The sequence below is a fragment of the Amblyraja radiata genome, chromosome 1 (genome assembly GCF_010909765.2).
Source record: "Amblyraja radiata isolate CabotCenter1 chromosome 1, sAmbRad1.1.pri, whole genome shotgun sequence".
NCBI classification, from domain to species: domain Eukaryota; kingdom Metazoa; phylum Chordata; class Chondrichthyes; order Rajiformes; family Rajidae; genus Amblyraja; species Amblyraja radiata.
The window spans coordinates 161,505,980-161,532,411 of record NC_045956.1 but is presented as its reverse complement, the minus strand read 5'-3'; the positions used below and the strand labels follow the sequence as shown (position 1 = coordinate 161,532,411).

The following is a 26,432-nucleotide window of genomic DNA, read 5'->3' as shown; positions in this document are numbered from 1 at the left end:
TGAATGGTGTTAAATTAGGAAAATGGGAAGTAAAGGGTAAAGTGGGGGTCCTTGTTCAGCAGTCACTGAAAGTAAGCATGCAGGTACAGCAGGCAGTGAAGAAGGCTAGTGGCATGTTGGCCTTTATAACAAGAGGAGTTGAGTATAGGAGCAAAGAGGTCCTTCTGCAGTTGTACAAGGCCCCAGTGAGACCACACCTGGAGTATTGTGTGCAGTTTTGATCACCAAATTTGAGGAAGGACATTCTTGCCCTTGAGGGAGTGCAGCGTAGGTTTACGAGGTTAATTCCCGGGGTGGTGGGACTGTCATATGCTGAAAGAATGGAGCAGCTGGGCTTTTATACTCTGGGATTTAGAAGGATGAGAGGGCATCTTATTGAAACATATAAGATTATTAAGGGATTGGACACGCTAGAGGCAGGAAACATGTTCCCGATGGTGTAGGAGTCCAGAACCAGGGGCCACAGTCTAAGAATAAGAGGTAGGCCATTTAGAACTGAGATGAGGAAAAACCCTTTTAACTAGAGAATTGTGAATCTGTGGAATTCTCTGCCTCAGAAGGCAGTGGAGGCCAATTTTCTGGATGGTTTCAAGAGAGGGTTAGATAGAGCTCTTAAAGATAGCGGAGTCAGGGGATATGGTGAGAAGTCAGGAACGGAGTACTGAATGTGGATGATCTGCCATGATCACATTGAATGGCGGTCGGTGCTGGCTCGAAGAGCCGAATGGCCTACTCCTGAACCTGTTGTCTATTGTCTATTGAGTTACATTGACTGCATAAAAAACAAAGGCAACATGGGGGAAACAGTTTTGCAGTGTTGGTGCTATTTGGTATGTATTGCCTTACAGATTGTTAGATGTAAATGCAATTGAAATGGGAACCAATAAAAGCAAATGACAAGATTACAGGAAACAGCATGGAAATGAGCCTAATAATTGACCTGCTCTAGGATAAAATGCAGATATGAAAGATCATAACTATTTAGTTAACAAATATCCGATGAATGTACTTTTTGCACGGTTACCTCTAATGTGATGTTCTGGAGTTCCCCGATGTCTGGTCCACAGATCTTGAACATATGTGATGATCCCTTGTTGAAGCAGAATGATTTTGGCCTGTCAGTATTTTTTGACAGGGAATTCTTCCACAGGCGCTTTTTGGTCAATTTTCCTCGTGATCCTTTCATTTGCAGGAAAACCTGATGAAGATGACACATGATTTACTATAATTCCCATCTTCAAATTCACCCTGGGGATGTGACATTGTTGAAGCATGGCTACTCGGTGAACAGGTCTGGAAACTAAACAATTTTACTGAGGTAAAAAGAGTCAAGAGTGTTTTATTGTCATGTGTCCCAGATAGAACAATGACATTCTTACTTGCTGCAGCACAACAGAATATGTAAACATAGTACACTGTAAACAATATGATAAACGAGAGAGAACAAAAAGTTCAGTGTGTGCAACCAACAACCAATATCTTTGCACACTAGCAATCAATGATGAATTATTTTTCTCGTCTCATTCCTAGATCTGTGCTCTCCCTCAATGTGTCAATCCTGCCACGAGTGCCTCCTCTGCCATCAGGTTTGATTTAGTTTTCGATTTATTATTATCCTATGTACCAAGGTACAGTGAAAAGCTTTGTTATGCATGGTATCCAGACCGATCAGATATACAATGCATTGTTACAATCTGTTCAGGAGTCAAGAGTGTTTTATTCTCATAGGTCCCAAACAGAACAGTGAAATTCTTAATTGTGGCAGCATAACAAAATATGTAAACTTGTAAACAATATAAAATACAAAAAAAAGTTCTGTGTATACATACACTCCACATAACCTCCAGAGCTTATTTGGAGATTAGAGTATTTAATAGCCTGATGGCCTGCAGGGAAGAAGTTGCTCCTGAACCTGGACATTACAATTTTCAATGCTTCTATAACTTCTTTGTGATGGGAGGAGTAAACTGAGTGTGTGGCCAGCCCACCACATCCATGCCAATCAGTATCCATCCATGCATGGTAACCCTATCTTCCAGCACTTGGCCCTTAGCCTTCAATGCTTATAAGGCTCAAGTGCTCATTCAAACATTTCTTAAAGGTTAACACAGAATGCTGGAGTAACACAGTGGGACAGTCAGCATCTCTGGCTAGAAGGAATGGTTGACGTTTCAGGTCGAGACCCTTATTCAGACTCCAATTTTGTTTGTTTCAATTATACCCCCACTCATTCTTCAAAGCTCCACTGAATGTAAACTGAGAACCTAATCTTTCCTCGTACATCAGTCCTGCCATTCCAGGAATCAGTCTGCTGAACCATTATACACCATTTGCGGCAAATATCTCTTTCAGAGGTAATGGGATCAAAAATGCACACAATACTCCGTTTGGTCTCAGTGAGGCCTTATATAAATATAGCACGCTATATTTTAAACAAATTTTAAACAAATAAATGCAGAACACACATCCTGTGCATCAGTGCAGAATGTTTCTCATGTCAACGACTTAGTGAATCAACTGCGACAATATTGAATAAAACAGGGGAAAATAAACGTCGCCTATTTCCTTCGCTCCATAGATGCTGCTGCACCCGCTGAGTTTCTCCAGCATTTTCGTGTACCTCCTTCTTAACATGTTTGCTTTCAGTGATTGGAGCACAAGAATACTGAAATAGTCATACAGCGTGGAACAGGCCCTTCGGCCGAACTTGCCCACACCGACCAACATGTCCCATCTACACTAGTCCCATCTGCCTGTGTTTGGCCCATATCCCTTTAAAACTGCCCTATCCATGCACCTGTCTAATTGTTTCTTAAACATTGCAATCGTCCCTGCCTCAACTACCTCCTCTGGCAGCTCATTCCATGCACCAACCACTCTTTGTGTGCAAAGGTTAGTCCTCAGATTCCTATTAAATCTTTTCCCGTTCACTTTAAACCAATGTTTTCTGGTCCTCGATTCCCCAACTCTGGGCAAAAGTGGGTCTCTGATGATGTTGGCTGCCTTTTCGAGGTAGCTATTAAATCTTTCCCCTCTCACCATAAACCAATGTCATGGAGTTTTTGCTTCTCCTACTCTGGGTAAAAGACTTTGTGCATCTACCTTATGTGTTTTCCTTGTGATCTTATACACCTCTATAAGATCACCCCTCATCCTCTTGCACTCCAAGGGATCAATTGTTCAATGGTGCTTTATTGTCACGTGTTCATTGCACAGTGACATTTCTTTTGCATAGATCACACGTTCCTGAGTCGCCATATTTTGGCGGCGTTTACAAAATGTCCAAAGTCCGGTCCACACGCCTAATGTACTGTAGTGGCTGATGCAGAGCACAGTTGAAGGGATGGAGAGTTTCAAGATGTACCCATCCAATACCACAAGTGGGATGGATTCAAGTCATTGGGAAATGCCTTGCACTGGGATGCAATGTGTATGTATCAGCTGGGACACTGGCATAAGAGTCAGGAAGTCACGTTGCAGCTTAATGAGACTTTGGTTAGGCTGCATTTGGAATATTGTGCAAAGGTCTGGTGGCCCCATAACAGGAAGGATATGGAAACTTTGCAGAGGGTACCTGAAAGTTGCCTGGATTAGAGGGAATTACCTATAAGGAGAGATTGGAGAAAGTTGGATAGTTTTCTCTGGAACATCAGATGTTGAGGTGAGATGTGATAGAAGTATATTAAAATTAAGAGAGGCATAGATAGGATAGTCAGAGGTTTTTCCCCAAAGTGAAAATTTCAAGGACTATAGGGTGTGGTTTTAAGGTGAAAGGGGCAAATTTTAAAGGAAATATGTAGGGAAGGTTTTGAAACACAGAAAGTGATGCATGTCAGGAATGCACTGTTGGGAGGTGGTGGTGGCAGTTACAATAGTGAAATTTAAGAGGCTTATAGATAGGCCCATGGATATGCAGGCAAATGAAGTATATGGATCACCTGTAGGCAGAGCAGATTAGTTTAATCTGGCATCATGTTCGACATGGACATTGTGGGCCAAAGGGCATGTTCCTATGCTATTCTGTTCTATGCTCTACCTGCCTTGGATTGCCACTGAGTCAGGGGGTTGTGTATTTTAGTCCCTTCCAAGGGCCAAATATGAAAATTAAATTAATAATCCAGTGCAGGGCAGATAAAATCGCAAAGTAATTATCTGTCTGCTCTTCTGGATGGATGTAAGTGGCGATAAGAGGAGTGTTCTCATGATAGGCCTGGCCACCATTAAACCAGGGAGGTGGTCTGGTTTGGCTCGTGAAAAACCAGTTAAATTCTCCAGGGCCTGAAAAATGCCATCAGTTGGATGATTTTATGGTTGACATTAGTTAGTACTGCTTTTACTGCATTTTTTTAGATGAGTTTAGTTTATTATTGTTACTTGTACTGTTGTACAGTGAAAAGCTTTAGATGCTATTCTATCCGTTTAAAGAAAAGACGATACATGATTACAATCAAGCCGACCACAGTGCACAGATCTTATCGAGTCCACACACAAGATTAGAAGTTGTTCAGCCAGAGCTGAACACGCTTCTCGACATCTGCATACAATGGTGTCTGTCTTGTCGCTTCTTGTGTTTCTTGTGCGTGGTGATGGGAAGATTGGTGGAAACAGGGCCGCGACGTGAACGCTCTTTCCTTGACCCCAGTGCACAGATAAAGGATAAAGATTACAACATTTTAGTGCAGGTTAAAGTCCGATATAACCTGATAAAGTCCGATTAAAGATAGATCATAGGGCTCCAATGAGGTAGATGGGAGGTCAGGACCACACTCTAGCTGATAATGTAGGTCTGTCTGAAAAATGACATGCCTAATTCCATCTACTTATGAAAAGACTAATTTGATTGTTAGATGGGGCACATTACAGACACTACCTAGAATATAACTCCTCTGATAGTCAATTGCCATTGTTTAGATATTTCTCCCCAAAGATGTATCCTCAGAATTGTGTTGTGCACCATTCGGTACTGAGTTTCCTATCCAGAGGATGCTGCTCAGAGCTGGAAGTTTTCATTGTTGCGTAACCATGGCAACAGTTCTCACACTTGTCACAATTGAACTGGGGGAGGAGCTAGAAAAGGGTGGGCTTGCCTGGTAAAAAAAAAAGCCAAAAAAGTTTCATCTAAAGGTGAGTTTGCAGTTGCAAATTCAACATAAAAGCAATGCTGAAATCATGTGAAAGACCAAAATAAATGTATTTAAGAACATCTGAAGAAACCTCTCTGTATGGAACTCACACACATCTTTGAGGCTGTTCTAGACCGACAAGTTACTGCAATTGTCATGGATGTATCATAGAAGAAGAGGGAGTCCCATTAGTCAAAATGCTTCTGTGATTGTTTGCAAATCCCAGCTGGGGTATTCAAAAAGGTGTTCTCATGGAGTCAAATCTGGACATCCCTGCTGGAGCTGAAACACACCCAAAGATTTCAAATTTGCAAAGACCTGCAGCAGTGAATCCTGCAGAGGTAAGAAACAATGAAAGAGATCCTGAAGAAATCATGTCGTATGAAAGTCAAAGGGAAATGAGTCCCCATGGTGATAAAATGCAAACCGCCCTCAATCGGGGACAAATGGAATTCAGCCTCGACAAGATGCCCGGAGAAATGAGTCACCAAGGAAGCTCTACAGAATCAAGACTGCATGGAAATCCAACAGAAACAAGGTCGCTTGAGAACTCAGCTCTTGGGGGTTTATTGGAAACAAAACCATCTGGGAGTCCAATGGAAATGGGACCCCCTGGAAAATCAATGGAAAGTGGGCCAAATGAAATTTCAATGGAAACTAAGTACCTTGGAAGTTCAATACAAATAAGCCCCTATGGAAGTCAGACAGAAGGCGAGTTCCCTGGGAGTGCAGCAGATCTAGAGTCTGAGAGTGATCTAAAAGGTTATACATCTCACAGCAGTCCTGGGGATGGGCTCCATTGGAGTCCTGATGACATAATAAAGATGCCATCTTCAGATCTTCCATTGAGGGTCCAAACTGAAGAGGTCATTTTAGCAGGAAGGCCCTACAGGGATTCATCGATGAATAGAAGTGCAGAAAACTCTACAGAAGTCCTCATGATCTCAACCATTGAAAGCCCGTTGGCAACAAAGGGCTATGGGAGTCGTGAAATAAATGAACGCCAGGAAGATAATAACATGGTCACATCCAAAATGAGTCCAGCGTCTGTCAGAGCTGAGAGTGGTATAGCCAGGGTCGGATACCACAGGGGTCCTGAGGATCTGAGGATGTCAAATCTCAATCTTCATACATCTGCTGGGCCAGGGGAAACTGAATTTACAGCCAGGTCTAGAATCCTTCCGAGTGATGATGTGAGGAAAATGAACGTATGCAGTGCTTTTGTAGTCAATACGCCTCAGGTATCTCCGGCAGTGAACCCTGAATGGAATCTTGGAGCACGTGGAGCTCAGGGCTTTTATGGAACAGGTTGGTGTCCAGTCAATTATGAAACCAACCTAAACAAGTCAACAATGAATAACCCCCTAATGGTGAGATCCTACGCGAGTTCTTTATCAGAAGTGCCATTTCCGAGGTACATTGAGGACCTGTTGCCATCAAAGGCAATAGGCCCTGCAGAGGATAAACTATTGAAGAGCCCAATAAATGTTAATTCTGAAGCGCATGTATCATGGCAGCCTCCTGTGGCAGTTAATCTACAAAATTATCTGCAAAATGACATGCAGATGTCAAATCAGTACAGTCTTGCAACTGTAAACCCCCTTTGCGGCTCTCTGGCAGCAACAAGAGGCAGTCCACAAATGGTCTTGAATGATATAAATAAGGATCCTCTTGAGATGGGAACATGCCAAGCCGGTTTTATAAGGACTGAGCCCCATTGGAATACCATGGAAAGTCAACTTTACAACAGGACTGTAGCTGGACAACACAAAACTAACTTTGCAAACAACATACCCCAAACAGGCCTGATGGGAGTCAGGCCCTTTAGGTACCCTGAAATAGAAGACCTAAAGATGTCAAGTATAAATATTCCCGCAGATGTCAGATTTCATGCGAATCCTTTAGAATTTAGGAATGAAGCACAATTTGTTTCAATGAAGCCCCAAGGACAAGCATCCACAAGCCAAGAATATCCCACCTACAGTTCAATGCAAATAACAAATCCTGCAACAATTGTAACTCCAGAGACTCCAATAGGCTTGGGTTATCATTGGAATCCAATGTATGATGTAGAACGCTTAAACATCCATCCCCAAACTGTTACCAGTCCATCATCGATCAGACAATTTGAGACTCCTGCATCGATGGGAGGTTTCAATGGCCCATTACCATTCAGGCCTCATGTCTGTCCTGCCCCAATTCAGCAATTCAACAACTACCCAGGACCAGGCTCGAGGATTCCAAACTGGGATAATTCCACAGCATCACACTTCCCATGGAGTCCTCCTGGGGCTGGAGCTTCAGGTAGTTATTTAAACTTAAGTTTAGAAGAACGTCTTGCCATAGCCAGACACCACGCCATTGCGGAAGCCATGCCAATGACAGGTTACATTAGCCCTTTGACAGCGCCCATCCCTGGGAACCCGTCCATGTTCAAACCGTACATCAGTTCCGGGGAGGACGTGAAATATGTAGATTTGTACAGTCCTGCCAACTTCAAATCCCAAAGGCCTGTTACAACTGTTTCACAACTTACGGCTTATGAAAGCCCTGTGGCAGTAGGTTCCCTTGGTACTCTCCCCACTGTAAAATGTGAAGCCAGTTTTGGTGTTCACCCGAATTATCCCACCCCCGACAATTTTCCAGCAAGGGGACCTTTTGGGAGTCCTATGGCGGTCAAGCCGCATGTTGATCCAACAGCTGACCGACCTTGGGGGAATGCCATGCCCCAAAGGAATCGAGTAGATGTCCAAAACGTAAATGAAAAGTGTCAGGGTAATCCAAACATGCTTGGCCCTGCAAAGATTAGAAGCTTTGAGAATCCTGTAGGGATTAATCCTGAAGAAGGTTATGTCATGCTCAATCGTTTCCATGACATTAAAAAGTCATCTGCTATCAATGGAAATTGTAAGGCAATAAAATGCCATGGCCTCTCCCTGGAAATTAATCCTGGAGTAAATGTTATAAAAGATGAATCTCAGAAGAGTGCTGCGATTGGCACAACACCTGAGTGTGCAAGGGAAACGAAGAGTGATGAAGACAATTTGCTGGCTAGACTCCATGGGAATTGTGTAGAAGTCAAATCACAAGGTGGAGGGCTAGTGAGCAGAGCTTCAGCCAGTACTGCAGGCAATCCTGAAGAAGATAAAAAGGCAACTATCAATATTTCCCTTACAGTCATCATTCCCTCCAGTTCATTGGAAGCAAGTACGAAAGGAAGCTCTCTAGCCAAAATGAATGGGAATCGCCTTTTGTTAGAACCAAATCCAGGTCTTGCGAATGGAGGGTCAACGGCCAGTCTTTCACTACAGCATTGTGACGATAAAACCATGTCAATGACCCAGGAAAATAACTCTGAAGAAAGCTTGGTACTGGACACCGAGAGGGATCCTAAAAATGCTGGACTTTACCACACAACTACTGAAGATAAGCAGTGCCAATATCCTGAGGAAGACCATATACCAAGCCTCATTAAATCCGCTACTGATATACCACATGAAAACAAAGTGGAGGCCAGTTCTAAAAGCATATCCAGCATATCCAGCAACACGGAAAGCTCTGAAGATTTTAAAGCAACAAACTTGGCTAACACAGTGAAAGACGGTTTCCATGAATATAATGTATTAGACGAGGACGAAAAGGAAAATGTACCGGCTGCGGAGGTCGATCAAAAAATGGACTTTATTGAAGTACAAGCACAAAATAACGCTGCACCAACCTCATCTCCCACGAATCACAGTGAATGCCCAAGTGAATCACATCTTAATACCCCTTTACCCGTCACTCCTCAGGCCTGTAATGTTGCAGTCACAGCTGAAGATTCTCGAGGAAAATTGCTGGCTTTTACTGATGACAAAATGGAGACTCATCAGGGAAGCTTTGACTCAAACACACACCATGAGATCACAGAGGAATGCCCGAATGACATGCCATTTAGCAGTCCTACTCCAAGTAGTGATCAGGGGAGACTTCTGGATGTCAACATGGCTGTTGAGAATCTGTACGTCGTGGTTAAACTTTACAAGAGTGCTACAAAGTTCAAGCGTCAAGACTATCCCGTTATACTATCTGGAGACAGTCCTATAGCAAGCTCATCGCCACGCAGTCCCTCAGCGGTGGACTCTGAAAGAAGTTCCGGAGTAGTCTCACCCGAGTGGAACTCTTCTGAAGCAATGACAATATCAAAGCTAATTAGTCCAAGAGCAGTTAGTTGTCAGGAGAGCGTTGTTTCAATCAGACCAGAAACATCAGCTGGTGAGGATAAGAGGCCGTTAAATTTAGATAGTTCTGCAGAGATCGCACTTGAGGGGAGTAGCAGTCTGAAAGAGCAAAGTCCCAACTGTCCCAAAGTAAGACAATTGCAAGAGAGTCCATTACAAGTCAATAAGGAAGCAAGCCCTAAGATAGACAAATACTGTGGGACTTCTGGTGAGCAGCAAAGTACACAGGGCGTTGAAGACGAGGTTTTCACTTTAGAGAAGCCTCAGGAAAATACTACAACGGTTACATCTGGAGAAAAGTCGCCAGTGCTCCCTGACAATGTTGGCTGCAACGTGAGTCAAGCATACAACAAATCTAAACCTGCTCCTGTGGCGAATGCACCTCAGAGGGTTTGCACAGAGGTTGAGACGAGTCTTACAACATTCAAGCAGCAAATGGATCCTCCGGTACTCATTCCAGAATGTAGTCTTAATGCAGCTTCATTGTCAGGGAGACATTCCACAACTGATTATCATAGCAGCCCTGGTGCATTCACACCTCAATGTGGCCTTGATGGGGAAATGAAGAAATCTAATCTGAGTACCGCAGGAGTAGTCAATGGTGAGGAATGTGTTGGGAGATTAATATCAGAAGCAACTACTGTAAAAGATCTGGCATCAAATATGGCAAGTCCTATAGTTTCCTCACCTGAGAGGGCAATAGATTTGAATCATAATAGTTCGGTAGCAAGAATATGTGAGGGGAGACCTCTGGAAGTCAATGCTGAAGAGGCTCTGAACATAATCAAACAGCAGGAGAATTGTGACGAACAGCAAAACCTCCATTTTTCACAGAGTAGACAAGGAAAGGTTTCCGTAGTGGAGACGGATTGTGAGAATCCAGAGGGTATATCTGTAGATGGCCCAGGTACTCGAATGACACCTCGTGAAGTGGTCAACCTGGTAGATAAGGAACGTGAAGATGATCGTGGAGAGAGCACATTCGAAAGGAGTCGCACTGAACTCAGCGAAGATTCTTTAAAATTCATCCCTCAGGTAGTTCCTGTGATTCTCAACCCTGAGGATGGGCCCACAGCAAGGTCAGTATCAGGGAGCCCTTCTGCAATAGCTTCTAAAGCATGTCTTGATGAAGACTCACCCTCATGGACCTCTGATGAAGAAATTAAGTACCAAAATCTGAAGAGTCTGATTGAAATGATTCGTCAGGAATGTGCTGATATACTCAGTCCAGAAACACTTAGTAGGGAAGATCCAACATCAAATCTGTGTAGTCCTCCCGACAATACACCTAAAGGGAGCAGTGACGTGAGAGCCCTCACATTTAACAGTCCTGGTGGCAGAACATACCAGTGGAGTCATTTGGAAGTCATTTCAGAAGAAGCTCATGCAACAGTTATACCTCATGGGAATTCTAGGGACTTGATGAGCGATTCAAACCTCCAATGTTTTGTGGAAAGCAAATGGGGTGACATTCCTGCTCACGAACCACATCAGGAGAATCCCCCACGGGTCCCACCTGGAAATTATTCTGATACGTCGAAGCCGCACCAATGTGTATATGTCAACAACCACGTGAATCAGGTGAATGTCAAGCCCAAACACTCTCCTGCGGCAAATACAACCCAAAAGAGTGAAATAGAGATCAGACAAAGTGACAGTTCTACAAACTTCAATCCTCAACAGAGTTCCATGGTTCTCGGACCTGAGGGCCATCCTCAAGTAAACTCCCCTCTGCATTGGGCTTCTTCTGCAATAGTTTACGAAAGTAGTCTTGAAGCAGCTTCACCTCTGCGGAGCACTGATGGAGATATGAAGAATTCAAATCTGAAGAATACTGGAACAGTCCACCATGAGGGGAATGTTCTCACAACTAGACCAGATCCAGCTGTCGGAGAAGATCTTGACACACATGTCACAGCCAAGGGGACTACAGGTGTGCAAACGATTGATAGCGATAATCTTGATGAAGGTAAATATCAGAGGTCTCCTTCTGAAGAGGTTGGATTCCATGGGAACTCCAGAGTACAGCTGAGCAAGTCCAACTTGCATGGTACTAGAGAAGATGATCCAGTGTTTGAACAATCCCAGGGGAATTTTACAGGTGTTGCACCTGGAGACGTGCAAGAAATATCAAATCGTGCAAATCTTGGCCTCAACGAGAGTCTCTCTGACATGGAGTCAAGGAGCATTTCTGCAGCAGAAGGACGTCAGAGAAGTCACACACAAATAAGGCACAATGTAAACCCTCCAGACATTCAGGAATATCCAGCGCCTCTCAAGCCCGAAGGCAGTGTTAAAGCAGGCTCATCACCAAGCTGTCCTTCCACAATGGCCACCGGAAGTCCCTGTAGCCATTGTAAAGAAACAACGAGGTCAAATCTGAACAGTCCTAGTGCATTCAGTCATCAGGGGAGTGTCACTACATTCAGACCAGAAACAGCCACGAGAGAACGTGAAAGGGGATCAGATTTGGATAATCCCATCGATGTGGAACCTACAGAAGGTGTGGAGCAAAGACAGCCAAATCCAAGCAGTCTGCCAGTAGGGGAAGTCCAGGGAAATCTTTCAGAAGTAAAGACTGAAGTAGTTAAATGCCAAAGGAATTCTGGGGAACATCAACACATCTGTGGCATTGTAGAAAACAAACAAAAAAATAGTTCTGTGGTTGAAACACCTCAGGGCAACCGTGTGGCTGCTAGGTATGGAAGTGGTTCAGAGCTGTCAAAACAAGAGGATTGTGTGGATGGCAGTCTCTCTGAAAATGGCACAGGTGTCGTGTTCAACTATATCCCTTTAAATAACCCAGCTCAGGGGGAAGTTTCCTCAGAGATCAGTGTCTGTGAGTGCCCCACGAATGTCAAGCTTCAGAGGGGTCCTGAACCATTCATTCCCAATGTTGGACTTAATGCAGGCTCGTCACCAGGGGGAGCTCTCGCATTTGACGCCGATAGTGGACTTCCTGCAGTCGCAGCTCAGAGGAGTTCTGAAGAAGAAGTGAAGATGGCAGATCTGAAAGGCCTTGTTACAAGCAATCACCAGGAGAGTGCCCGTACAGTCAAATCTGATCTAAAGAATACAAATGTACCAGTCATGCATGAGGGGTGCCGAGGCAACCTGATAAGAATACGTCTTAGTGCTGTAAGAAGAAAATGCCATAAGAATCCCTCAGAGGTAAATCCAAGCGAAGATCTGAGAGGGCCAAACCCACATAGCTTTATTGAAGCCCATCACCAAGAAAATGTAGTGGAAATCAAACCTGAAGACTTGCCAGAGACAGGTCAGGGGCATTCTTTAACATTCAGAGCTGGGCATGACCACGAGAAACCAACTTTGAATCAACAGGAAGATTTCGGAACTTTCAGAAGACACGCGGATGCCAGGCCTAAATAAATTCCTGCAGCAAATCCAACTCGGTGTAGCTGTGTGAAGGGTAGACCACAAGAGAGCCCGGCAGAATTCAAACCTACAGTCTCCACACATCAGAAGATCATTATATGCAACGCACAACACAATGATCCTTTTGATGGGGTCTCAGAAATGATGCATTCATCAGTCACACCACAACAGAGTCCAGAAGAAAGCACAGGGGTTACAAATCTGGAAGGACCTCTTCTAGTCTTTACAAATGATTAGCTTGAAAAATACAAGAAGCAAACAAACATGGATTAATAAACCTAGGAAAATGAAAAAAACTAAAGAAGCCCTCAGCCATAACAGGAATCATTTAGAAATGAGGTCGGAATGCAGCCTTGAAAATGTCAGTTCCACAGTGAGCATTGGAGAAGTCAAATCGGATTTGAGCAAGTCAGGTCTGATTTAAGTTTAGGAGAGGTCGGGTTTGAGTGGAGTTATACCTGAGAAAAAGTTCTGGATAAAGATATGAAGATGGCAGCAAAAAGGTTTTTAGAGTGATGTGATACAGGCAAGAATTGAATAGGTAGGGCTTAAGGAAGTGCCTGTTTTGTTTGTAAGCTCTTCCTTTAGTGAATCTGCTTTTTTATTATCCATCATGAGGTAAACAAAGCCCTTCTTGGAACAATGTTAATGAAGATTTGTAATATTTTTACATATATAATGCTGTTATTTTCAAACTAGTTTTACAACTATGAAGTTTCATAATTTATTGAAAAAAATCAGAATTAAATAGCAGATAATAGGTTGACTATAACAGAAAATAAACATTCAAAGAAGGGGTGAAAACCACAAAAAAAATGCAAATTCTACGACTCAGGATACATTATAAATTGTAAATGTTCCGAATGAAAACAAAAGGAAAATGTTGGAAATCAGAAATAAAATAGAAAATGCAGATCAGGCAGCATCTGTGAAGATAGACATAGAATTAATGTTTTAGGTTAAAGATGATCAGCAGAAAATTTCTGATGAAAGGAGATCGAAGTGAAACACTAATTCTGGTTCTCTCTCCACAATTGCTGCCTGATGTACTGATTACGTTTCTCATTTTGAATGACTTATTTATTTAAGCATTAGCAAGGGGTGATATGACTAATGTTTCCTCTCCAAACACTCGCACCACAAAAAAACACATTGGATGCATTTGTCTTTTAACTGGAGCATGATGACAAATCGGCATTAAGGGCCTGTCCCACGAGCATGCGACTCCATGCGGCAAGCGCAACTTAAGCGACTCCATGCGGCAAGCGCCACCTAACGTGGTCGCTTGAGCCTTACGGCCTCATGGGGCCGGTCCCACTTCGATCGCCGGAGCCGTATGGAGTTGTGCGGAGCTGGTCCCGACATCGCGCGGGGCTCCGAAAAACTTTTTCACAGAAAGGGTGGTGGGTTTTGTGGAATGAGCTGCTAGAGGAGGAAATTGAGGCAGGTACTATTGCAATGTTTAAGCAACATTTAGACAGGTACGTGGATAGGCTAGGTTTAGAGCGATTTGGATCAAATGCATGCAAGTGGGACTAGTGTAGATGGGATGTGTTGGCTGGTGTGGGCAAATTGGGCTGAAGGGTCTGTATCCACACTGTATGACTATCACTCTATTATCACTAGTTAGAGTAGTGAATTTTCCTCACCTTTGCATCAGTCCCCGCTTCTCTCTTCTCGCCCGTTTTCACCATCACTTTGTACAAAACATCACCGTCAGCGAGGGACCCAGTCCTCGACAGGTCACAGCGGGAGCTAAATGATCGTGGAAGCAGAGCGCTCCTCGAGCGCTGAATATCACATTGAAACAAGGATCAATTTTATATAAAGTTAATTCACATTATATTAAATTGCCTCGAAAAGATATAAAAACGTAATTTCAAGATAAGCATAGCTATAAGACCACCTTGGATACATTTGATGAATTCTTTTCAATGCATTTAATTAGAAGACTAGAAAGTTTCTCTTTTATCCTTAAACATATGGATGTTTGTCTAGCTCAACAGCCTACTATATTTTACATCAATTTCCCAGGCATTCATTTCTTCCTATTAATGCCTGTGGCTTGTCACTTTGTAATAATGATATAATTTTGGTCTGTGCTGTTGGCCCTAGTTAAAGAAGATGCCACTGGATATTTGAATAAAAGATTTTAGTCATCTTGCTTTCTTTATCAAATGGGAAATCAGTCTGAAAACTTCAAACTCTGGAAGCATCATGAGCACATTTCCTTCAGCTTTAAGCAAAGCATTTTTGGAGGTGAAGGAAATGAAACTCTTGTGGCAGCACTTGGTGGCAAGCCACGGGCACAACGAACCCTTGGCTCTGGAGGGAGGCTTCTTGGTGTGGGAGGCGCTAGTCACGGGGTTTTTACCTGAGTGGGTATTTAAGGCCGGGCAAAGTCCCGTGACCAGTGAGGAGTAGGGAGCTGAACTCTACAGAATAACATACATACATCTCATGCACACAACTTGTGTTCCGCTTGGTTTTTGGCTGGACTCCTGTGAGTTCCCCGCTACACGCTATACAGGGCTGCCAACTCTCACGCTTTGAGCGTGAGACTCACGCCCTCAAGCAAACTCTCACGCCCTCACGCTCATCAGAAATTTCTCACGCTCAGTGGTGAGAAATTTTGTGATCAACGAAAATTTCAAAACTCGGATAAACTGCATGGTCCGCGGGTGTTGGAGAGCCGGGGCTGCGGGAGGGATGGGAGCAGAACCAGCGGCCGGAACAGATGCGGGGAGCCGGGACAGACGAGTGTTTGCCGGGGCAGGCATGTCGCTCGCTGCAGCTCTAGCCATGGAGCACTCCAGACAGTGCATGTCCCGGGCATCGGAGGCGTTGTGCCGCTGCCGCGAGAGTCTCTGTGCCGAAGGGACAGACTCTCAAAGGGAGGTGGAGAGAGAGAGAGAGGGGAAGGAGACAGTGGGGAGAGAGAGAGGGGTGAGAGGAGAGAGAGGGGAGAGAGGAGAGAGAGGGGAGAGACGGGGGGAGTGAATGGAGAGAGAGAAGAGGGAGAGGGGGGAGAGAGAGGGGAGAGAGAGGGTAGGGGGGAGAGAGGGGGGAGAGTGAGGGGGGAGAGTGAGGGGGGGTGAGAGAGGGGTGAGAGGGAAGAAAGAGGGAAGAGAGAGAGGGGTGGAGAGGGAGGAGAGGGTAGGAGAGAATGGGAGAGGAGAAGTGGTAGACAGAGGGGTGGTAAAAGAGAGAGGGGAAGAGGGGGAGAGGGGGAAGAAAGAGAGAAACGGGGAGGAAAGAGTGATAGGGGGGGGGGGCAAAGAAAAATATATAGAGACAGAGGAGAAAGAGAGGGGAGAGAGGGCAAGGGGAAGAGTGAGGTAGGAGGGAGAAATGGGGAAGAGAGGAGGAGAGGGGGGAAGAGAGAGAGGTGAGAGGAGAGACAGAGAGAGAGGGGAAAGAGAGAGGGGAGAGTGTGTGGAGAGGGAGAGAGAGGGGGAGATAGAGAGGGAGGGAAAAAGAGGTTGGGGGAAGTGAGGGGAGAGAGAGCAGAGAGGAGGAGAGAGAAGAGGGGGAGAGAGAGAAGAAAGAGGGGGAGAGAGAGCGGGGGGAGAGAGAGTTAGGGGAAAGAGAGGGGAGAGAGAGGGAGAGGGGGGAGAGAGAGAGGGGACAAGAGAGAGGGGGAAGAGTAAGGTGGTAGGGAGAGAGGGGGAGAGAGGGGGAAGAGAGGGAGAGAGGGGGAGAGAGAGAGGGGGAGAGAGAGAGGGAGAGGAGAGGGGGGAGAGAGAGAAGAGAGGGAAGGGAGAGTGAGAGGGGGAGACAGGGGAGAGAGAGGGGGTGAGAGGAGAGACAGAGAGGGAGAGAGGAGAGAGAGAGAGGGGAAAGAGAGGGGGAGGGGAGAGATAGAGGGGGAGAGAGAGAGGGGGGTTGAGAGGAGAGAGAGCGGAAGAGAGGGGGGAGAGAGAGAGAGAGTCTCTGTGTCGAATTCGCCCAGGTGACCGGCATGGATCAGGCTGCGGCTCGGTGCATCCTGGAGGACAACCAGTGGCTGCTGGAAGTAAGTACCAAGCACTGGGTAGAAACGGTGGAAGGTAGTGGACTTCAAATGGGGGTGGTTGGAGAAAGCATCCTGCTTGCCTGCTAGATTTTCACTTACTGTAACTGCAGTAAAAATGTTCCCGACGTTGGGGACGTTCAGAACCATGGGTCACAGTTTAAGAATAAAGGGGGGGGGGCAGTTAGGACTGAGATGAGGACAAACTTTCTTCACGTAGAGAGTTGTGAATCTGTGGAATTCTCTGCCACAGAATGCAGTGCAGGCCAATTCACTGGATGTTTTCAAGAGAGAGTTACATTTAGTTCTTGGGGCTAACGACATCAAGGGATATGGGGAAAAAACAGGAAAGAGGTACTGATTTTAGATGAATAGCCATGATCATATTGAATGGCAGTGTTGGCTCGAAGGGCCGAATGGCCTATTCCTGCTCCTATTTTCTATGTTTCTATGCTTGAGTATATGGCAATAAAACTCGATCACTTGATATTGAAGCATTCATGCATGGTGGAGGTATAATGTAGTCATAGAGTGATACAGTGTGAAAACAGGCCCTTCGGCACAACTTGCCCACACCCGCCAACATGTCCCAGCTACGCTACCTGCTTTTGGTCCATACCTCCAAACCTGTCCTATCCATGTATCAGTCTAACTTTTTCTTAAATGTTGGGATGGTCCCTGCCTCAACTACCTCCTCTGGCTACTTGTTCCATACACCCACCACCCTTTGTGTGGATAAAGTTACCCCTTAAAAAGTTACCTCTTAAAAATACTTCATACAAAAAACATTGCAAACGTCTCTCGCAGATTTCTCACTCCCAACTCTCCCCCAATGTTGGCAGCCCTGCGCTATACCATATTCCAAGGATAGCCTTGCTTTCATCGTAGCCAAGGTTACAATTGAGTGATAGTTTTCATTGAATAAAACATAGGGGATTGTGACCTGGTGACATTTGGAAACAAAAATCATGAGGCATTGAAAATAGGCTGAGGAATTATTACCAAACAGTGAAAAAAATGGAAATTACTCTGGTGTCAGCTTACAAACATGCGTGAAGAGGTGGTACTACATTAATATTTCCTACCATTGTTTAATTTCCATTTCCCTTTCTCTCCTTGCTAATACACAAAAATCAGGAGGCATTTAAAATAGACTGAGAAAGTTCTATCAGGCGGTGAAAAAATGGAAATTGATCTTTCATTTGGCTGTTTCAATTTCCTGTTTCAATCTGCATTCGTTCAACGTTAGATCCACCTGATATTTCAGTAGCACTCTATACACAATCGTTCAAATTCTGTTTTCCAATGGCAACATCATCACTATTTCCACCATTCAAGATTGCAAAATATCATAGGTGATCTTAGTGCCCTTATTGAAACAGGTATAATCCAGAAGGGACGTGGCAGGGTAAATACAAAGAAGTTATTTCCATTCATTGGAAAATCTAGAACAAAAGGCTGTTACTTCAGAACAAGGGGCTGCACATTTAAAACTCTAATGAGGAGATATTTCTCCTTTCAGAAGGATGCTATATTTTGGACATCTACTCCAAGGAGCGATGGATGCGGAGTGAGACTCTACTGATTGATTTCAGACTGTAGCAGAATCAAGTGGTAATGGGAACAGTCCAGAAAATTGAGTTGAATACAGAATCAGATAAGCCATAATGTTATTGAATGGCACAACTAACTAAGGTGCACTTTTTGTATTTTATGTTCTTATAGGCTGAAGATATTGGATTGATAGGGACTATGACAGGATAGTTTCCACAGGTCCGAGAGTCGTGAATGAGAGGACATAGTTATAAGATAAGGAGACAATTATTAAAAACTGAAGCACATAGTAATTTCTTGTTCAAGAGGATGGTAGATTTCTAGAATTCTCACCCCCTGGAGGATTGTAAATGCAAGAACACTTGAGGTAATTTTAAAAAGCAATTAGATACATTCATAAAAGATCGGGGTATTGAGGACAATGTGGACTGGCACAGAGGAGGGGTTGAGGCCTGGGGACAGATAAGTCACAATCATATTGAATGACGAGGCACACTTGGGAAATCAGGTAGGTTACTCCTACTCCTCCTGAATGTTCTCAGACGGGAGATTATTCACCTTTGTTGCAAGGTTCAGAGCTGGGATTTTGTGTTTGCTGGACACACATTGCGCTAGTATAGACTCTGACAATTCATCTGATGCCACCAGACATCTGCTGCATCGTGCTTGTGTTTGGTTTCATTGCATGTGCGGAGCGGAGCTTCCGTGTGGAGCTTCTGCTATTGAGCGACTTAATAATAATAAAATAATAATGGATGGGATTTATATAGCGCCTTTCTAATACTCAAGGCGCTTTACATCGCATTATTCAGTCACACTCGGTGGTGGTAAGCTACTTCTGTAGCCACAGCTGCCCTGGGGCAGACTGACGGAAGCGTGGCTGCCATTCTGCGCCTACGGCCCCTCCGACCACCACCAATCACTCACACACATTCATACACAGGCAAAGGTGGGTGAAGTGTCTTGCCCAAGGACACAACGACAGTATGCACTCCAAGCGGGATTCGAACCGGCTACCTTCCGGTTGCCAGCCGAACACTTAGCCCATTGTGCCATCTGTCATCCCTGACTTACAGAGGCAAAGATTATTAAAGCAGGAGGAAAATAAGGGCTGATTTTGCAGTCACCACCGCCCCTCTCCACCACTGCCCATTCCTATAATTATCATTGCAGCCAGAACAATAGTGGGATAGAAACCTACATTCATAATAGAAACATAGAAACATAGAAAATAGGTGCAGGAGTAGGCCATTCGGCCCTTCGAGCCTGCACCACCATTCAATATGATCATGGCTGATCATCCAACTCAGTATCCTGTACCTGCCTTCTCTCCATACCCCCTGATCCCTTTAGCCACAAGGGACACATCTAACTCCCACTAAAATATAGCCAATGAACTGGCCTCAACTACCTTCTGTGGCAGAGAATTCCAGAGATTCACCACTCTCTGTGTGAAAAATGTTTTCCTCATCTCGGTCCCTAAAAGATTTCCCCCTTATCCTTAAACTGTGACCCCTTGTTCTGGACTTCCCCAACATCGGGAACAATCTTCCTGCATCTAGCCTGTCCAACCCCTTAAGAATTTTGTAAGTTTCCAGAATGTTACCAGAATTTTGTAATGTTACCAGAAACTGCCTTGCTGACATCTCACTCCAGCCATAGTGTCATTCAGCATGTAAACAGAACTCTCCGCCCAGCTTGTCCATGCTGTCCAGGATTTTCATCTACGCCTGTCCCATTTGCCCTTGTTTGGCCTATGCCTCTATAAACCTTTCCCATCTGTACAAATGTCTCAAATGTTGTTATTGTACCTGCCTCAACCACTTTCTCTAGCAGCTTGTCTATTACTCATCACCCTCTGTATGAAGTTGCCTCTCAAGTCCCTTCCAAATCTTTACCCTCTCAACTTAAACCAATGCCATGCATTCACCTTACCAATGCCCTTGTGATATTATGTGCCTCTAGAAGATCACCCCCCAGTCTCTTATGGTTCAATGAATAAAGTCCTGACCTGCCCAAACGTTCCCTGCAATTCAGGTCCTCCAGCCCTGGCAACATTCTCATCATTTTTCTTTCCAGCCTAACAATGTCTTTCCAATAGCAGGGCGATAAAACTGAAACAATACTCCGTGGGCATCCTCACCACCATCTTGTGCAACAGCAACACAACAAATCCAACTCTGATGACAGACACAAAATGCCGGAATAACTCAGGTAGCGGTCAGGTAGCATCTTTTGCGAAATAGTATAGGTGACGTTTCGGGACAAGACCCTTCCGTCACCTATTCCTTTTCTCCAGCGATGCTGTCTGACCCGCTGAGTTACTCCAGCATTTTGTGTCAATCTTCTGTGTAAGCCAACATCTGCAGTTCCTTCCTTCACAACCCAACTCTATTACTTGGTGCCCTGACAGATGAAGGACATCGTGCCTAACGCCTTCTTCACCACCTTCTCTACCTGTGATGTCACTTCCAGGAAACTCTCACAGCTTCAGTATTGGCTGCTACAGGTATTTACTAAATATGGATTATTTAGAACAACAAATATGCTTACAGAAAGACAACGTGGCTGCTTTCCGACTCCAAACTTCTTCACGTAGTAATTGAAAAGATGGGGATCATTCAGCGTGTTGTATCGAGGGAAGTTGCCCATCCGATTATCCTTGTATCTGTAGCCAGGATCGAACGTCCGTGCTGTAAAACGCAGAAGGTTGGAAATTGTATGAGTTTTCGCTGTTCTTCGGTATATGTGACAATAATAAACCTAAACTAAACTGTCTTCATTGTGTGTTAAATGCTGACATCTGATATAAGATGACCACAGATTTTCCACGGACATATGCTTGTTCCAGAAAACTAGATCTAATTTCCTCACATAAAAATGACAATCGCCCAGAGGAGAGCCAAGATAATGCAGAACCAACAGGCAAGATCATGATATGAAGCTCCAATGCAGGTAAAGGTTCACCACCAATTTTCCAGCAAATGATGGTACACATTGAGACTTCCATGGCCGGGCTGCCGATCGGTGGGTCGAATTTGCCCCCTGCGGCTGGAGCTCTAGAACTCCGGCCCAGCCGGAGCTAGTGGATCCGTGCCCATAGCCGACTTCCGAGGCCAACTTTGCAGTATCTTGGCCCCCCGGCAGCTTAGACGGACCGTTCCAATTGTGTTTGACTCCTCTCGGATGCCATGATCTCTGTTGGTTCACAAAATGGATAATCGGGCAAGACTCTGGAGCCAAGGGTGGGCCTGTGTTCAGAATTATGCAGAGCCTTCCTGTACACCCCAATGTCAGTGAAGTAAACATGGGGGTCCGGGCTAATGAATGTATGACATATTATGACGTTACTCCAATGAAGGGTCCAGGGACATTCCCCCAACATTACTCACCAGCGAACGGGGCCTTTCTACTGACGCCAGACTCCGTGGACCTGTGATTTAGGATCACTTTGTATTTCTTTACACTGCCAGTCCATAGTTCACTCTTTTGTCTGGGGTCGTTCCACACAGGTTTATTTCGCGGTGGAGAAATGTTCCTGAATTGGAATCCTATTGGAAAAGTACATACACATCTGACTTGACAAGACTCAAGAGTGTTTAATTGTTGAGTGTGCCAAAACAGAACAATGAAATTCTTACGTGCAGCAACATAACAGGCCTGGGATAAAATGTGTAGGAAGGAACGGCAGATGCTGGTTTACACCGAAGATAGATTCAAAATGCTGGAGTAACTCAGTGGGACAGGCAGCATCTATGGAGAGAAGAAATGGGTGACATTTCGGATCGAGACTAAAGAAGGGCCTCAACCCAAAACTTCACCCATTCTTTCTCTCCAGAAATGCAGCCTGTCCCACTGAGGTACTTTGTGTCTATTAAAGGCAGCTGGTCTGAGTTCAGAACTTGTATGCTCCATTAAGGAGGAAGGACATAGATGGCAAAGTAATTAAGTAATGACGAGAAAGGTTGCAAATTTGTTCAAAGGGATAAGGTCAGCATATTTAATGTTTAGGATGAATTCAGACGGGGTCTTTAAGGAATATAAAGAAAACAGGAAAGAATCAAGCAGGGAATTAGTTGGGCCAGAAGGGGCCATGAAATGTCATTATCAAGTCAGATTAAAGAGAATCCTAAAGCATTTTATACATATATTAAAAACATGATAGTAACTAAGGTCATGTGATAGGAACAGAATTTGGCCATTCGGCCCATCAAGTTCACTCCGCCATTCATTCATGGCTGATCTATCTCGCCCTTCTAACCCCATTCTCCTGCCTTCTCCCCATAACCCCTGACACCTGTACTAATCAAAGTAACTATGGAGAGGGTCGGACCTCTCAAAGGTAAAAGAGGGAATTTATGCGTGGGGTTACAGGGTGGAGGTGAGCTTTGCAATGGTATTCATCACTGAGTAATTACAATCTTCTGACTAATTTACAATTTGGGAAGAGGTTGTAAATTTGGTCTTAAGTATTTCTAATGTTTAGGAAGATGAATTACAGATAGGGTCTTTGAATAATATAAAGAAAGCAGGAAATAAATCAAGCAGGGAATTAGGTGGGCCAGAAGGGGCCATGAAATGTCATTATCAAGTCAGATTAAAGAGAATCCCATAAGTATTTTATACATACATTAAAAACATGAAAGCAACTTGGGAGAGGGTAGGGCTACAAAGATAAAAGAGAGAATTTATGTTGGGGTGGAGGCAAGGTAATAAATAATAACTTTGCAATGGTTTTCATCAATGAGTGGAACATATTGAGATCAGAATGCAAGGGATAAAAATTATTATTTCAACTGAAATGCGGGAAACTGGCTTCAACAGGAATCAATGTTGAATATGCAATAGATCACCATTTACAAGTATCATTTTTTTTTTTTTAATTCATTCAAGGGATGTGGGCTTTATATGCTGAGCCAGCGTTTAATTGCCCATCCTTAATTGCTCCTTGGGTCGGTGATGGTAGCTGCCTTCTGACACCGGTGCAAACCTTGGCCACAGGAAGAGCTATTTCAGAAGATACTCTTTGTGGCAAATTATATCTTTAGTTCTTAGAAATCCTAAGAACGAGCCTGACTAATTACAAGATGCTGATAAATATACAAAATGGGAACATGAAAGTATGAAATGGTACATTATGGTAGAAGGAAAAGAACTCCTTGGAAAGCAGGATTAGAAATGGGATACACAAAAATGCTGGAGAAACTCAGCGGGTGCAGCAGCACCTATGGAGCGAAGGAAATAGGCAACGTTTAGGGCTGAAACCCTTCTTCTTTAGAAATTGGATAGAGAAGCACTTGGGTGTAGGATACAGATTCACAAATTGTTAGAAGTTTTAGCAGGTTATCCAAACCAAGAACTAGGGTTAATTTCCAGAGGAATAGAATTCAAAAGCAGATAAGCTAAGTTGCAGCAGAAATGACAACTGCTGCCACTATCTATAAGGTTTCTTTAAAGCAATACCATTTTGAAAGGAGATCCACAGAGGATTATAAGGCAAAGTTTGATAATAAACATAATAGGAAATATTAGAAAAGATATTTAAGATCTTTGAAGTCTCTTGCCCAGAGTAGGGGAGTCGAGAACCAGAGGACATAGGTTTAAGGTGAGCAGGGAAAGATTTAATAATTATCTGAGGGGTAACCTTTTCATGCAAAGGGTGGTAGGTGTATGGAACGAGCTGCCAGAGGAGCTAGTTGAGGCAGGTACTATTGCAATGTTTATGAAACATTTAGACAGGTATATGGATAGGACGGGTTTAGACGGCTATGGACCAAATGCAGGCATGTGGGACTAGTGTGGATGGGACATGTTGGCCATGTGTGGACTAGTTGGGCCAAAGGGCCAGTTTCAACACTGTAAGACTCTATGACTCTATAACTAAAATGGTATTGGGTTATTATTGTCACAGACTGAAATTGATTGTAAATTCGTGTCATCAAGAAGAGGGAAGTACAAGGCATTAGACAGGTTTGAGAAGCATTGGCTACAGGGTGGAACTTTGAGCTAGCAAAAGTTGCACAGTTAGAATGTGCAGGACTATGGGTAAAGTGATCTAAAGCAAAGAAACTGAATTATGTTTATTATAAAAATCAGCATAAGATGAGAGAATAGATAGGGTAAATGCACACTTTTATCCAGAGGAGGGGAATCAAAAACCAGAGGACATAGGTTTAAGGTGGGGGAGGGCGGGGGGAAGATTTAATAGGAACTTGAGGGACAAACTTTTTTTACACAAAGGGTTGTAGGTATGGAACAAACTGCCTGATGAGGTAGTTGAGGCAGTTACTATCACAAAGTTTAAAAAACATTTGAACAGGTACATGGATAGGACGTGTTTAGAGGGATATGGGCTAAATGCAAGCAGGTGGGACTAATGTGGATGGGACATGTTGGTTGGAGTGGGCCAAAGGCCCTATTTCCACGCTGGATGGCTCTCTGACTAAAACAGGAATAAGTAGGAGAGAGTGAAGGGGTTCGGGGGTGATAAATAAGTGAAATAATACAAGAAAGTAAAATGCAAACTGTTGGAGGAACATTTGTGAGGCCACATTTGGAGTATTGTGTTCAGTTTTAGGCGAGCTGCTCTGGAAATATGTTGTTAAGCTGGAAAGAGTGCAGAGAAGATTTATGAGGATGTTGCCAGGTCTTGAGGGCCTGAGCTATAGGTTGGACAAACTAGGACCTTATTTTCCTTGGAGTGCAAGAGATTAAGGGGTGATCACATAGATCACATAGATAGAGGGTAATGTATAAGATCATGAGGGGAATAGATACGCCCCTGTCCCACTTTTTTGTCGAGTTACTCACAAATTCTCCCGAGATTTCCCCTTGATTCAAACTGGGAGATGCCATTCGTAGGTACTCGGGGCTATTATTTTTATTCGTGGACATTTTTCAACATGCTGAAAAACTGTCCCGACTTACCTGATGCCCCGAGTACCTACGGCTGGCATTACGAGCCGCTAAGAAATATCTACGGACTTGCTACGGACTCGCTACGGACATTCTCCGAGTTTGAATCAAGGGGGAAAACTCGGGAGAATTCGTGATTAACTCGGGAAAGTGGGACAGGGGCTATAGGGTAGATGCCCAGAGTCTTTTACCCAGAGTAGGGAAATCAAGAACCAGAGGACATAGGTTCAAGGTGAGAGAGAAAAGATTGAATAGGAATCTGAGTGGCAACTTTGACAAACAGAGGGTGGTGTGTATACGGAATGAGCTGTCAGAGGAGCTAGTTGAGGCAGATACTATTTAACATTTAAAAGACATTTGAACAGGTACATGGACAGGAAATGTTTCGAGGGAAATGGGCCAAACGTAGGACTAGTGTAGATGGGGGAGCTTGGTCAGCATAGTCAAGTTGGGCCGAAGGGCCGGTATCCATACTGTACGATTCTATGCTTTTATGACTCTAACTTAGTGGGTTAAAGAGGGGAATGGATGCTTGGTTGAAGGCCCCACATCAGGACAATGAGAAAGTATGTGGAAATTAAGTTTTGGAAGTGATGGCATTTACAGGACTTCAAAACAGCATGTGCCAAGTGGGAATAAATGAGAATTGGACCCGAATGTGAATTTTCAAGTCTGACTTGATAGCGGGGAATAAAGCCAGAAGGCAACATTTTAACTTAAATTGCACAACCTTGGGCAATATCTCAAACTTGTTTGACAATTTTGACAACGTGTGATTATAAAGTATCATTCATCTAATTATAATTAGATATTTTAATGGCAGTGGGTAGGTTTAGCGCTACACTAGAGAATCGTACCTGTCACTGGGCGAATGCGTGCCACAACATTGATGGGGTAGGGGTCCACTGGCCTGGTGGTCTGGATTCCACATCCAGAGGTCTGAGGCTGCAGGATTCCAGTCACAGCCGCCGAAGAGTTATAATATTGTGTCGGCATTTTGGTATTCTGCTCCTGGAAATTAAGGAAGAAACATAGGAACATAGAAAATAGGTTCAGGAGTAAGGCCATTTAGCACTTTGGCCAGCACCGCCATTCAATATGATCATGGCTGATCATCCATAATTCTGCTTTCTCCCCACATCCCTTGATCCCATTAGCCCCAAGAGCTATATCTAACTCTCTCTTGAAAACATCCAGTGAATTGGCCTCCAC

General features: G+C 44.1%; 1 protein-coding gene across 1 annotated transcript in view; it reads right to left on the bottom strand.

Annotated features, from left to right (window-relative positions):
- Positions 1–26,216, bottom strand: part of loxhd1 (lipoxygenase homology PLAT domains 1) — a 188,858-nt gene extending 162,642 nt beyond the window's left edge. The window contains exons 1-5 of the mRNA XM_033034197.1: positions 26,078–26,216; positions 21,698–21,856; positions 20,859–20,998; positions 14,389–14,529; positions 1,025–1,198 (exon numbers count right to left, since the gene is read on the bottom strand). Of these exons, the coding sequence (XP_032890088.1) occupies positions 1,025–1,198; positions 14,389–14,529; positions 20,859–20,998; positions 21,698–21,856; positions 26,078–26,216 (753 nt within the window). The remainder of the gene's footprint in view (positions 1–1,024; positions 1,199–14,388; positions 14,530–20,858; positions 20,999–21,697; positions 21,857–26,077) is intronic.
- Positions 26,217–26,432: the final 216 nt, after the last annotated feature.